Source organism: Scyliorhinus torazame, chromosome 12, assembly GCF_047496885.1.
Source record: "Scyliorhinus torazame isolate Kashiwa2021f chromosome 12, sScyTor2.1, whole genome shotgun sequence".
In the NCBI taxonomy this organism is placed as follows: domain Eukaryota; kingdom Metazoa; phylum Chordata; class Chondrichthyes; order Carcharhiniformes; family Scyliorhinidae; genus Scyliorhinus; species Scyliorhinus torazame.
Window position 1 is genome coordinate 28,243,179 of NC_092718.1, and position 13,384 is coordinate 28,256,562.

At 47.7% G+C, this 13,384-nt stretch overlaps 1 protein-coding gene across 1 annotated transcript in view; it reads right to left on the reverse strand.

Moving 5' to 3' along the window:
* Positions 1–13,384, reverse strand: part of agbl1 (AGBL carboxypeptidase 1) — a 338,874-nt gene that overhangs the window by 304,910 nt on the left and 20,580 nt on the right. The window contains exons 2-5 of the mRNA XM_072470580.1: positions 12,882–12,945; positions 6,257–6,403; positions 3,041–3,172; positions 425–518 (exon numbers count right to left, since the gene is read on the reverse strand). Coding sequence (XP_072326681.1) covers positions 425–518; positions 3,041–3,172; positions 6,257–6,403; positions 12,882–12,945 — 437 coding nt within the window. The remainder of the gene's footprint in view (positions 1–424; positions 519–3,040; positions 3,173–6,256; positions 6,404–12,881; positions 12,946–13,384) is intronic.

Here is a 13,384-nt window from a genome sequence, read left to right on the forward strand (position 1 = left end):
AAATTACGGAATTCTGTTTCCATTTTAAAGTCACACTGAGCTTACTTTTATATTTAAGTCAACAAATGTTTGCATCCATATTTATAATAGAAACTGCCTATGTAAACTTTTCCTGTTTGTAGGTGGATCCTCCTGCCAGGTGGTGGTGCTGCAGCAGACCATCCACAACGTCAACTTGACATCCTGGCCCAGCATTCAGGGCATATTGAAAGCTCTCTGTTAAAGCTGCATCAAAAGCTGTGCAAGACTGGAGTACGAGGACAAAATGAGACAGATGGACAGACTGTTATCATTCATTTGACCATCACAGTGAAGCAGTTGAAAACACAGCCCTTCGACCAAGCAAGGAGAGGTCGCCCTGAGGCAGAGTGCACTCTGAAGATTAGCACACCCCAATTCCATTGAGGTGGGTTTCAATCCTTACCTTATAGATTTTGTGTTCTTGGTTGTATATGGAGATATCAGTTTAAACAGGAGCCTCATAATTCCACTGTTACCCAACGCAGCACCAGTCGAGGCTGTAAAGGCAGCATCAAATATATCAAATTTGTAAACAAAGTCTGATTGTGCTTGGCCAAATTATAGGAAAGGGTAATAAAGGCTGCCCTAGCCATTGACGCCCACATCCCATAAATTAATTATCAGGGCGATTCACTGGCATGCCAAGCAGCCTAGTACCAGGACAAACCCATGTTACTGTACGCATTCAGGTAGGGGTTAACCCTGCCTCGTGTGTGTTCCAGTGTAGGAACAGGCCATTCAGCCCATCAAGTTTGGACTAATGTTGTCTGCAAATTAAGCCACCCTGTCTAATCTTATATTATTGACTCATTTTATTTTTGTTTCGTAAACTGGTGCAGCAGTTAAAGCCTCAAAGCTCAAGCGTAGTCAAGCCTGCCAACTTGCCGAACACCAAAGAGACAGAGTCGGTTGCAGAGAGGATCTATAAAAGGGTTCCCTGTCTGTTACCTAGCTGTCGTGACCAGTGAAAGTATTCTCTGGGGAGAAGGGCAAAGAACATTGAAAAGTATAACAGGTCAACTCCTACTAGTGTCATCAAAACTTCTCTGAGATCATGAACAGGTTGGGCCAAATGGCCTGCTTCCGCGTCCCATAATCCGATGAGGTCAGCCAGCAGAAGAAGTGACTATCATGTTGATACCCTTCCCTCCAACCAGGGAAAGACATCATCGGGTCTTGGCTGCCAGCTCCCTCAAACATTGCAGCTCAGAGTTGTATGCTCAGTAATGCTTCTTTGGACCAGTCAGCTATTGGATACAAGCAGCTGCGATCAGACAGGAACAGAACAAGTCCCTGGGAAGGGACATGTTGCTGATAAAAAAAGACTGGGATCAGAACACACAATGGAAGCGAGTAACAGGAATTGGGCCGATATTGCAGAAGAGCGACATGAGAAACATAAAACAGCTCATTATCACCCGGCATCAATGTCAGGAAGCGATAACTGGTGGCTACTGCTGGACTAGGAATATTTAACAACTATATTTATTGAAAAGGGCAAAGCCAGAATAAGCCATACTTACTTCATTAAGTTCAGAGGCAAGGGCGTAGAAACCATGAAATGTTTAATATCCCAGGAAAGGTCACACACCTGAAATGTTAACTCTGTTTCTATCTCCACAAATGTTGCCTGACCTGCTAAGTATTTCCAGAATTTTCTGTTTTTATTTCCGAAGTATTTTGCTTTTATGATTATTTACTAAACTGAAGGAAAGAAATTATACAATGGTTGTGCTCATATTGTGTAAGAACTGAAGAACAGTGGTTAGCACTGTTGCCTCACAGCTCCAGGGGCCCGGGTTCAATTCCGGCCTCGGGTGACTGTGTGTGGAGTTTGCGCTTTCTCCCCGTGTGTGCGTGGGTTTCCTCCAGGTGCCCCATTTTCCTCCCACAGTCCAAAGATGTACAGGTTAGGTGGATTGACCATGCCAAATTGCCCCTTAGTGCCCAATAGGTTAAACTGAGTTACGAGGATCGGGTGGAAGCATGGGCTTAAAAAGGGTGCGCTTTCCAAGAGCTGGTGTAGATTCGATGGGCCGAATGGCCTCCTCCTGCACTGTAAATTGTATGAAGCCAATTAATATTGATGTAGGAAGTGAGAAAGCCTCTTGTAAGAAATTTGCAATAAGGGACACAGACATCATTGATCAAAGGATGAGTAAGAGATGGGTACAAGGTTGGCACAGTGGCGCAGTGGTTAGCACTGCTGCCTACGGCGCTGAGGTCCCGGGTTCGATCCCGGCCCCATGTCACTGTCTGTGTGGAGTTTGCACATTCTCCCCTTGTCTGTGTGGTTTCATCCCCACAACCCAAAGCTCTGCAGGTTAGGTGGATTGGCCACACTAAACTGCCTCTTAATTGGAAAAAAAAAATTGGGTACTCTAAATGTATTTTTTTTCAAAAGAGGTGAGACTCTTAAGTGAACATTTCGCAATACTTGTAACTATTCGAGTACCCAATCCTTTTTTTTCCAATTAAGGGGCAATTTAGCGTGGCCAATCCTTGAGTTGTGGGGGTGTGACCCACACAGACAGGGGGAGAATGTACAAACTCCACACGGATAGTGACCGGGGGTCGGGATCGAACCTGGGTCCCCGGTGCCGTGATGCAGCGGTGCTAACCACTGCGTCACTGTGCTGCTCTGACTATTCAAGCGGTTAATGTTTTCAAGTTGGCAAGTACAGTAGGAACATTCAGACATGGTGATAGGGGAGGAGTTAAGCTATATTAAATGAAGCAATATCTTAAACTTTATTAATAGTGAAGTGATACTACATGAAGCCCAGAGGAAATGATTCAAAAACACTGAATTAATTCAATGAGCAACCAATTTGATTTGAATTTCTCAACAAGTTCAGTGGTAACAGTCATGAGAATTGCATTCCACAAAAACTGGTGCCTGTAGAGGCAGAAATACTGGAGTTCTGTTACAAAGTTTGTAATTATTATAGGTTAGACTGGGACTCCTTAGAAGAAGTAATTTAGAGTTTCCACGTTTGTGACCTTCAGTGACACTTACCACTCGCTGCATAGATCTTCAGGGCCCACAAACAGGGGATGACGTATTTGGGCTGTGGTGGACTGACCTTCAGCAGGTTCAAGGTCTCATCAGTGGCTCCAATTTCTTGAGCTTTCTGGCCAAACCCCTTGTCTGTGACAAAATTTCATCAGGTAGTTTTATAAAACCCAGTGACAATTTCATCATGCCCCTGATTCAGTCGCCACAATGGCACTGAGACAGATTTTCAGACCATTGTGGTCTTCCCAGACCTTCTTGTGTTACGAAAGTAAAAAGTTTCAGAGTCATCAAATGTAAGAAGCCATTTCAACCCATCAGGTTTGAGGTCGCGTTTTTTCTCCACATTTCTACTTTCTCCCCAAACACATTAAAACAACTTTGTTTCTATATCCAACATTACTAATATCAGAGGGCGCCATCTACTGGCAATGCTGCACCCGAAAAGCGGCGAGCCGCGACACGTCGTGGCCCGTAAATGACGGGAGACTCCGTTCCCAGAATCGATGCGGCTCGCTACACCTCGCGGAGACGTCAGGATGTGAAGCCCGTCCATTGTGGGCAGAATCACTTTTCGGCAAATGTGCATATTAGAGCGAGACAGCTAGTCCCAGTTTAATATGCAAATCCCTGAGGTACCCGAGGTGCTGGGATCGATCCCCTTCACCTTGGGGACCTCGGGCGAGCGCCATTAAGTGCTAGTCCCCATAAACAGGGACCAGGTGAAACGCCACTCGTGGAGGTCCCCCAGGGGATTGTAGGCCCCAGGTGTTTGTCCTCTGTGCAGGGTGGCACCCTGGCACTGCTAATGCCAGCTGGGCACTCTGGCACTGTGAGCCTGGCACTGTGGGGGGATGCGGGAGGTCACTGGGATCCCCTTACAGTGATTTGGGGCTTTGGAGGGAAGGGGCATCAGGGGTCACTTTGGGAGCTCAAGAGATCGAGACCTCATTTGAAAATGGCATCCTGATCGCTCGTTGCACTGAGGCGAGCCGAGTTCCTCGGTGCAGAAAACAGGGCTGAATGTGGCCTTGGGCGTGCGTTCCCCTCTGATGCCCCATATCTAACACATTGTCCGTTAGATAGCAGGGTGTTTCTCGGCGCTGCGAGTGCCAGGAAACACGTGGCTAAACGCGCTCGTTATGGGACTCTCTTCTCATTTGGTTAGATCGGGCCCAGAATTTACATAAGCCATATCTGTTGCCTTACATGTACAAGTTCACCATTACCTGTCCAGTTTTATTTTGTGTTGCTCGATGCCAAATCAGAGATTTACTTAATTATTTATGGCCTTGCCAATTTATGCCGACTATATATCTATATACACATAGCAGGAAGAGCATGGGTCCTCATACCAGACCTTAAGGAATGTTGTTATAAATCTTCCTCGAGTTCAAAAACATGAATTAACCACTGCATTCAGTTTTCTGTCACCCAGTTAATTTTCACTGTCCCTTTTATTCCATCAGGTTCTCCCAAGTCTCTGGTGCAGCACCTTACCAAATGGTCTTTGCATGTCCATGTGTATTATATCAACAGCATTGCCCTCATCAACCCTCTCTGTTCTCTCCTCAAATAAAACTCAGGCAGGTAAATTAAACATGATTTGCTCTTAACAAATCAATGCTGGCTTTCCTTAATGAAGCAGCTGCTAATTTCGTCGTGAATTATCATTGTCTACTCCATTTAAAATCTTACCATAACCCGCCATTTTTATCTGTTAGAATATATTACTTCACAATTTTCCACAACCGGCCTGCCCTACTAACTTACCTTTGCAGTCCCTCAGATCGTTTGATGCAAATTGTCACATCCCTAATTTTGTGTTATCTGCAAATTTATATATTTGCTTCTCAGATACTGATTAAAGATAATGACATTGGTGCAGTGCACAAGTGATACCCCTATGAAATACCCCTATGAAATTCCACTTTCCAGCTGGAGCAACTTCATTTTATCTGCTTGTTCAACATTTCTTCTAGAAGATCCATTCCAATTCTCTCCCCGCACCTAGTGCTGCACTAAGGCAGACTTCTGTCTGCTTCCATAGCTAGCTATTCCTGGAACAGGTCGCTCGTCTGTCACCAGAGGCTTATAGCTTGAGGTGCGCCACTCCACATTCAGCTGGCAGGCCCAGGCGTCACCCCCACTCTTACCACCAGCCATTGGCATGTTGACACACTCAACCTTTGGCCATCAAGTACTGGGGTGGGACTCAAACCCGCAGATTCAGTCTTGGAGGGAGGGGTGCTACCCACTGCACCCCAAGGTCCCCTCATTCTAGACATAATAATAATAATCACTTTATTGTCACGAGTAGGCTTCAATAAAGTTACTGTGAAAAGCCCCTAGTCGTCACATTCTGGTGCCTATTCAGGGAGGCCAGTACGGGAATTGAACCCGCGCTGCTGGCATTGTTCTGCATTATAAGTCAACTGTTTAGCCCACTGTGCCAAACCAGCCCCATCACATACCCTCATTCTATGTGGGCACATTCTCCTTAATTCTATCTGCCATTATATTTGTCACAAGCTTCCTTTGTGCCACTTTGGCAGATGCTTTGTTGAAAGCCGATATTAACCACATCCCCTTTCTCTCTGCTGTTGGGGGCGATTCTCCAATATTGGGCCCAAGTGTTCGCAGGGGGCCAGCACGGCGCTGGAGCAGTTCACGGCGCTCCAGCCTCCTTACGCCAACCCGCGCATGTGCAGTTGGGCCGCGCCAACCTGCGCATGCGCGGGAGACTTCTCACGCGCGCCGGCCCCGACCCAATATGGGGCCGGTGCTCAGGGGCCGGCCATGCCAGAAAGTAGGCCCAGGGGGGGGGAAAGGCTGGCCCACCGACTGGTGGGCCCCGATCGCGGGCCAGATCCCATCGAAGCCCCACCCCCCCGCCCCCCCAGTGAAGGTGCTCCCCTCCCCCCCCACAGGCCGCCCCCCCGACCGTTCCGCAGAATTCCCGCCGGCAGCGACCAGGGGTGAGCGGCGCCGGCGGGACTCTGTCGAATCTGCGCGGCCGCTCGGACCATCCGGGCCGGACCAGCGGCCCGCGGCCGGCACCGTGCCAAACGCGCCGCCTCAAATGGCGGCGATTCTCCGCACCTCGGAGAATCGCGCGTCGGCGTTGGGCCGGCGCGGGGCTCGGAGAATCGTCCCCGTTAGTTTTGTAAAGTAACAAGTGCTAAAATGTAAAATACAATATTAAACCCAATTTCTTACCTCTTTGTCCAACTTTGACAATTAAGTGCATTAGAGGTAAGAAGACATGGTAATTTGGAGGAAATATCCTGGTCATATTCACGAGTGTGTGTAATAATGCCTCGCTGCCTCCCTTAGAAATCATGTAACTGATCCGTTTGACAGTACCTGAAACAAAATAAAGATTCAAGACATGTAGGTATACCGTCAACATATTAAAAACATCTCAGGAATAAAGTCAAACAAACGTTGACACTGAACAAAATAAGGTCAGGGAGCTTAGTCCAAGAAGTAAAGTGGAGGAGATGGAGAGGATTGTGAATGAATTCTTTCAAAGAGCAGACACAAGCACATTGTGCCAATTAGCTTCCTTCTCCACGATTCTAAGGTGCTTCTGATTGAGAAAGGAGTGTTTTCCAAGGATCATCTCGGACTTTTCATTCCCTCGTCCAGCTTTGATTTGAGTTGGTTTCTGTCTGATAAATTATTTTATTGCATGTAGCAGATTGTGTCATCGGAAGTGAGAATGTGTCTGCATCAGAATCAGAGAATGGTGACCGCTCGGAAGGAGGCGATTCAGCCTCGTGTCTGTCTGTGTTGGTTCTCTGAAGGAGCAACTCACCGAGTGCCACTTCCCCGCCTCCTCCCCGCCGACCGGCACATTCTTCCTTTTAAGATAATAACCCAATTCCTTCTTTTGTGCTTTGGTTGAACCTGCCTCCACCACACTCTCAGGCACACATTCCAGATCCAGAAAGGGGGGTTCCCCGCGAGTCGCCGGCATTGATTCTTTCGCCAGTCATCCTAAACCTGAGCCTTCTCGTTCCCGATCCTTCTGTCAATGGGAACAGTTCTCCCGATCGACTATGTCCATACACCTCATGCTTTAGAATACCTCTGTCAAATCCCAACCTTCCCTTCTCCCGAGAAAACATTCCCTACTTCTCTAGTCCATTGAACTGAAGTTCCTCATCCCAGAAACCATTTTCATGAAACATTCCCGCACTCTCTCCAATGTTTTTGTATCCTTTCTAAAGTGTGGAGCCCAGATCTGGACACAATGTTCCAGTTGAGACTGAATCGGTGTTTTATATAGGCTCAACATCACTTCCCTGCTTTTGTACTCTATGCCCCTATTAATAAAGGTTAGGATGCGGTATGCTTTCAACCTAACCAACCACCTTCAATGATTTATGCTGTTACAATCTCTATAGAGATTGAAAACTTTTTTAAAAAGACTTGAACTTCCAGATTCTCGGTGAAAGAATGGCACAGCACAGCAAGATTTCACATGATAAGACTTTTCCTATAACAAGTTACTAAAAGCCCCATCAACTAAACATTATTTTCTTCTTTGGAGGCAACTTTTACTTTAAACTACAGAGAGAAACATTCCCCTTTTATGCTTATCATACATCGTACTCTCCATGAAATTACTATCCTTAAAGCAAAGAATACACAATTGCCACAGGATGGCCACTCTGCTACATCCAGAACTTTCATCTCAAGTGTATACATTGTCCAGTGTGTCCTTGCTAATTGTCTACGGTGATGTATGTATTTGCCCAGTCGGACAATGGTGCAGGGAGTCCACAGCAGTCGCTGCATCTAGATGTCAGCATGCTAAGGGTTAACTGCTGAGTGGCAATCATTGGTACTCACACACATCCATGGTCATTTGATGCACATAACTGGGGGAGCAGCTAATAATAATAATAATCTTTATTGTCACAAGTTGGCTTACATTAACACCGCAATGAAGTTACTGTGAAAATCCCCTAGTCGCCATACTCCGGCGCCTGTTCGGGTACGCTGAGGGAAAATTCAGAATATCCAATTCACCTAACAAGCACGTCTTTTGGGACTTACGGGAGGAAACCGGAGCACCCGGAGGAAACCCACGCAGACACAGGAAGAACCTGCAAACTCCACACAGACAGTGACCCAAGCTGGGAATCGAACCCAGGTCCCTGGTGCTGTGAGACTCCAGGCATGTTACCTGAGTTGCAGCTGAATGATCTTCGCTGCAGGGGAATGTATATTACTGACATGTCTAACATCAAATTGCCCTCGTCAGTAATGAGCTTGCAGACAAACCCCCAACCTTTGAGTGGATCTGTCAGTCCTAGCCATCCACCCAATGCACTGGCCCAGTCTTCCCTTCCAAGTGTAACGGTCTGGGCCCAGATTCAGAAAGCAACTTCAACAATGGTGATTTTAACACTTGGCTGTCTTACTCCTTCTTGGCCTGACTCTTCTGGTGCCCCAGACTTTCGACCCCTAGTGTCCCCGACTCTTCCCGCTGGTGCCCCTGACTTTTCCCGCTGCAGCCCCAAGTCTTCACCCCTCACCCCACTGTCATCCCCCATAGCCCAGAGGCCCTTGCCCCTTAAAGCAACCCTGGGGTTTATGTCCCCAAAGGTGACACAGTGGTTAGCACTGCTGACTTACAGCGCCAGGGAGCCGGGTTCAATTCCGACCTTGGGCAAGTGTCTGTGTGGAGTTTGAATGTCCCCCCTGTGTCTGTGTGGGTTTCCTCCGGGTGCTCCGGTTTCTTCCCAGAATCCAAATATGCGCCGTTTAGGTGAGGTTACTGGGATAGGGCGGGGCAGTGGGCCTAGGTAGGGTGCTCTTTCAGTGGGCGGTTCAGACACCATGGGTAGAGTGGTCGCCTTCTGCACTGTAGGGTCTTTGCCGCTCAACTCCGAGATCTTTGCCCTGGTACCCGCAAGTCTTTCCCCCGTACCCACAATGCCTTGCTCAATGCCCATAATGCCTTTCCTGGTACCCATGAGACCATCCCTCATACCAATGAGGCCTTCTCTGGTGCCCTCTCGCCCCTCTGGAAAAGTGGTGCCCCTTTGCAGGCTCTCCACTCACCTTCAAACTCCCCACAGAGGTCAGCTCGCCAGGCATATGCCTTGTAAAAGCCGTCGTGATTCGTGCCATCATGATGTGACGCTACCATGGGTAGATTTTTGGATGGCGGCAGTGGGATGCTAATGTATTGAAATTAAATTAGGTTCCCAACATTGCATGGTGGGAAATGCGGCCTGTCATTGATGGGTGAGGGGACAATCGTGGTGAGATTTCCCGCTAACATAAAAGGTGATTTGGGCTTCGCGTGAGATTTTCCGCTCCCATTACCGAAACCGCCCGAGAAAGGCGGGAGTCGAAAATCCCAGCCCCTCTGTTAACAAGTTGCATTTGCAACTCTCCCGTTCTGTGGCACCGCTGCTGAGCCCAAGGAAGACTGAAAAATGATGGTTAGTTCCACCGCAACTTCCACTCTCACTTCCTGCGGTATCCCTCGTTCCATCTCATCAGGTCCTGATTCCGCCCGACCAATACTCCTTTAAAGGCAGCCCACTGTTCAGTTGCAGCTTTTGTCTGGTTCCTATTTATCTGGGTCAGATCCATTCTTGCCCCATTGAAATTAGCTTTCCTCCAGTTAATTATTCTTACTCTGGATTGTTCCTTGTCCTGTTCCGTAGCCAACCTAAACTTTATAATGCATTGATCACTGTCCTCTAATTATTCCCCTACTGACACTGTATCCACTTCGCCCACCTCATTCCCAAATACCAGGTCCAGCAATACCCCCTTTTCTCGTTGGACTGGACAAATGGTGCTGTGGAAAATTCTACGGAACACAACCTCGCAGCTCTTGCCCCTCTCTGCCCCCATTATCATTAAAATCCCCCATTCTAACTACACTATGATTCTTGCACCTCTCTGTAATTTCCTTGCAAATATGTTCCTCCACATCAATCCCACTAATTTGTGGCCTACGCACTACACTGAGCAATGCAATTGCATCTTTTCAGTTCCTTATCTCTAGCCGAATAGATTCTACCCATGACTTCTCAGGACATCATCTTTGCCCATCACTGCACTGTTCTCTTTAACCAATACCACAGCCCTCCCCCTTTCCCTCCTTTTCTATCTTTCCTAAACACCTTGTATCCAGGAATATTTAATATCTGGCCCTCCGCTTCTTTGAGATAGCTCTCCATTGCAGCCACAATATTATATTTCCACGTGGTTATCTGAAGCTGCAACTCACCAATCTTATTTACCACACTGCGTGGTCATTTACATGCACCGTTACCCTAATTTTTACTTTATTACTTTCTCCCTTACGCTGAACCCACCTCATAACGTGCTAGCCTGAATTTCACACTCTCCCCGCCAGCGGGTTTTTAGGTGGGGCGGGCGGAGTGTGAAATTGAAGGAACTGGTTTCCTTCTGAGTTCCCCTCCAGCCTGACCTTGTAGCGATTTTACATTGGAACGCGCAAGGCCTCAATCGGACCATTCACCTTTGCCCTAGCCGAGGCCCTCATGTGGTGAATCATTGCCATTTCAGTGCTGTTTGCAAATTTCTTGGCCGGCAGGAGAGTTTACCTGGTGTGGGGGAAGCCCAAAGATGAATGGTTGAGCCGTTGGGCAGAAAGGGCGGATGGGCCTCCATCGGAAGCCCCCTCCTGCCATTGGCACCTCCCCCTTAAGGTCCAGCGACCACTGGACCTCCCTCCCCCAACCATCCCGACCTCTCCCCCAACACCCCAATCACACACTTTTCACCCAGCCAGGCCTTCCCTACGCTTCCCACCTTGGACCCTCAAAATCTACCTTGCTGTCTGATCCCGGGACTTAGATTCTGGCATGCTTAAGCATTTCCTCAACTGTCCTCTGCAGCTCCTGTCGCTACAAGGACTACAGAGCTGCGGGATAATCTAAGATGGGGCATTCGGCCCGAGTCAGAGGCAGAAGTGCCCCCTGCAGCCAATTGATACAGGAAGGGAAACCCCATCATCCAAAATAATCAGATCAATATTTCCTCTCTAATGCTACCTGTCTCACTCAGTATATTTTGCATCTCACTATTATTATCTCCTTGTTCCCACACCCCTGCCAAGTTAGAATAAACCCTCCCCAAAGGCACAAATAATTCGGCCCACAAGAAAATTGGTTCTGGCTCTGTTTAGTGCAACCCATCCGACCCATCTTCTCCGGAGCTGGTCTCAATGACTCCTGCCCCATCATTCCAGTCAAACCATCATCTGGTTGATCCACCTATTTCAATACTCACTTGCTTGTAGTATTGGGAGTGACCCAGATATTACTACTGTTGAAGTCCATAGAAGCCCTACAATGCAGAAGGATACCACTTGGCTCGTCTAGTCTGCACCAGCCCTCTGAAAGAGCACCCCTCTCCCATGCAGACACGGGGAGAATATGCAGACTCGGCACAGACAGTGACCCAAGGCTGGAATCGAACCTGGGACCCTGGCGCTGTGAGGCAGCAGTGCTAACCACTGTGCCACCTTGCCGCCCTGTTTGCTAATTTCCGACCTAGCTCCCTAATTTCCTGACTGCAGCACCAACTCCCTCTTGCTACGTAAGTTCCTTTTGCTGATGTGGAGCATGACTGCTGGCTGTTGACCACTCAGCCACAACAACCACCACCACCAACCTCCCCCCACCCCTGCCCTAGTCTCCTTCATGCCCCCCTGTACTGCTGAGCCAGTTGTGGTGACATGGACTCCCAAAATGAACCATCACTTTTATTCATAACGGAGTACTGGTTGGAGAGGAAATGCACCCAGGGACCCCTGCACTACCTGCCTGTTTCTTCTTGCCAGCCTGGTGGTCACCCATTGCCTCTTGTCCCTGTGTACTCCATAAACGTTGGATCCTCAATGCTCTCAATGCACCGCAGTGACAATAGCTGCTGCTGAAGTTCTGAAACATTGCTGCTCAATTGGCAATGTTTCTTGGAGGTATGGCTATTCAGGCCATAGGGACCATCCTAGAGTTCCCTCATAGAACAGGATGTGCATCTGAGAGGTCAGAGCTGCCCTGATATTGTCGTCAAATTTCTGAACTCAGCATGCTGCCTCTGAGAGGGGTGCCAGTAAACATGGTTTACATATCCAGAAAAAGAAAAATATACCAAAGTCCTGTTCGTCTCTGATGCATCTTCGGGCTGCGTCATCCAGATGTGGTGTGGGAAGATAGAAATGAAGAGTGGGAAGGGGGCCAAGCATATTTTCTATATTTTGTTTAATTTTTTTTTTGAGTAAATGGCTTTCAAAAATTCCTGTTTGGTTTGCAAGTCCAGTAGTATAGAATAGCATGGTTAGTGAAGCAATTAACACTTCATAGTTGTGTGCTGAGATTGCAAAGACACAGAAAGGTGAACATACCTTTCTTCGCCGTCAGCTTCACGGTCCATTAATATCAAATCAGTGAACTGAAACTAATTTTACAATCTAAAATTAGGGAAGAGGCTACTGTAAGGAGATCAAAGGGTGGAACAGTGGGGCTGTCTGTTGCAGTTCCAGCCAGCTGTCCTTTGAGTGATGTGATATGAGTTCCAGTCTCAAATGTGCTATCAGGGAATATGTTGAATGAATGCCAAATACCTCCCATACACAGGGAGCGACTGAGCACAGCTCACATAATTACAGAGCTGCATTGTTCGAGACGTGCATGATTCCCATCTCGGCTCATCGCATAGTCACCAAAAGAAAGGTTCCGGGTAGAAATGATGAAATAAGGCTGTGCTCACTGTGATACCCTTCAGCGAGGGCTTCCATGTGATTCGTGAATGGTGATTGAATTTTATGTCGTATACTCACCTGCCGACAGCAATTCATCCAGAATTTGCAGGATGCTGAGAGTACTTTGCACATCATGCGAACTCTGCGACAAAATAGACAAAAGAAAAATGATACCTAAACAGGATTGTGCCTCTGTGCACGGTAAAGACCTCCGAACCCTGTCACAAAAGGATGCCACAGCCGCATTTTCTGCGCAATAGCTACGGCTCAGTCGGTAGAACTTCCGTCTTTGACTCCAAAGTTTGTGGGTTCTAATCCCACTCCTGATCTTGGACACAAAAATCAATGCAGTGCTGAGGGAGAGCTGCACTGTTGGATTCCTCGGTGTCATTTTGAAGAACGACCGTGAATATCTATCCCTCAATCAACATCACCTGAACAAATTACCTGGCCAAGATCACCCTGCTGTTTGTGAGACTGAGCTGTCACGTTTCCCAAATTACAACAGCGACAGTACTTCAAAATAAAAGTATTCATTGGCTGTAAAGTACTTTGGGATGCTCAGTGGCTGTGGCAGGTTC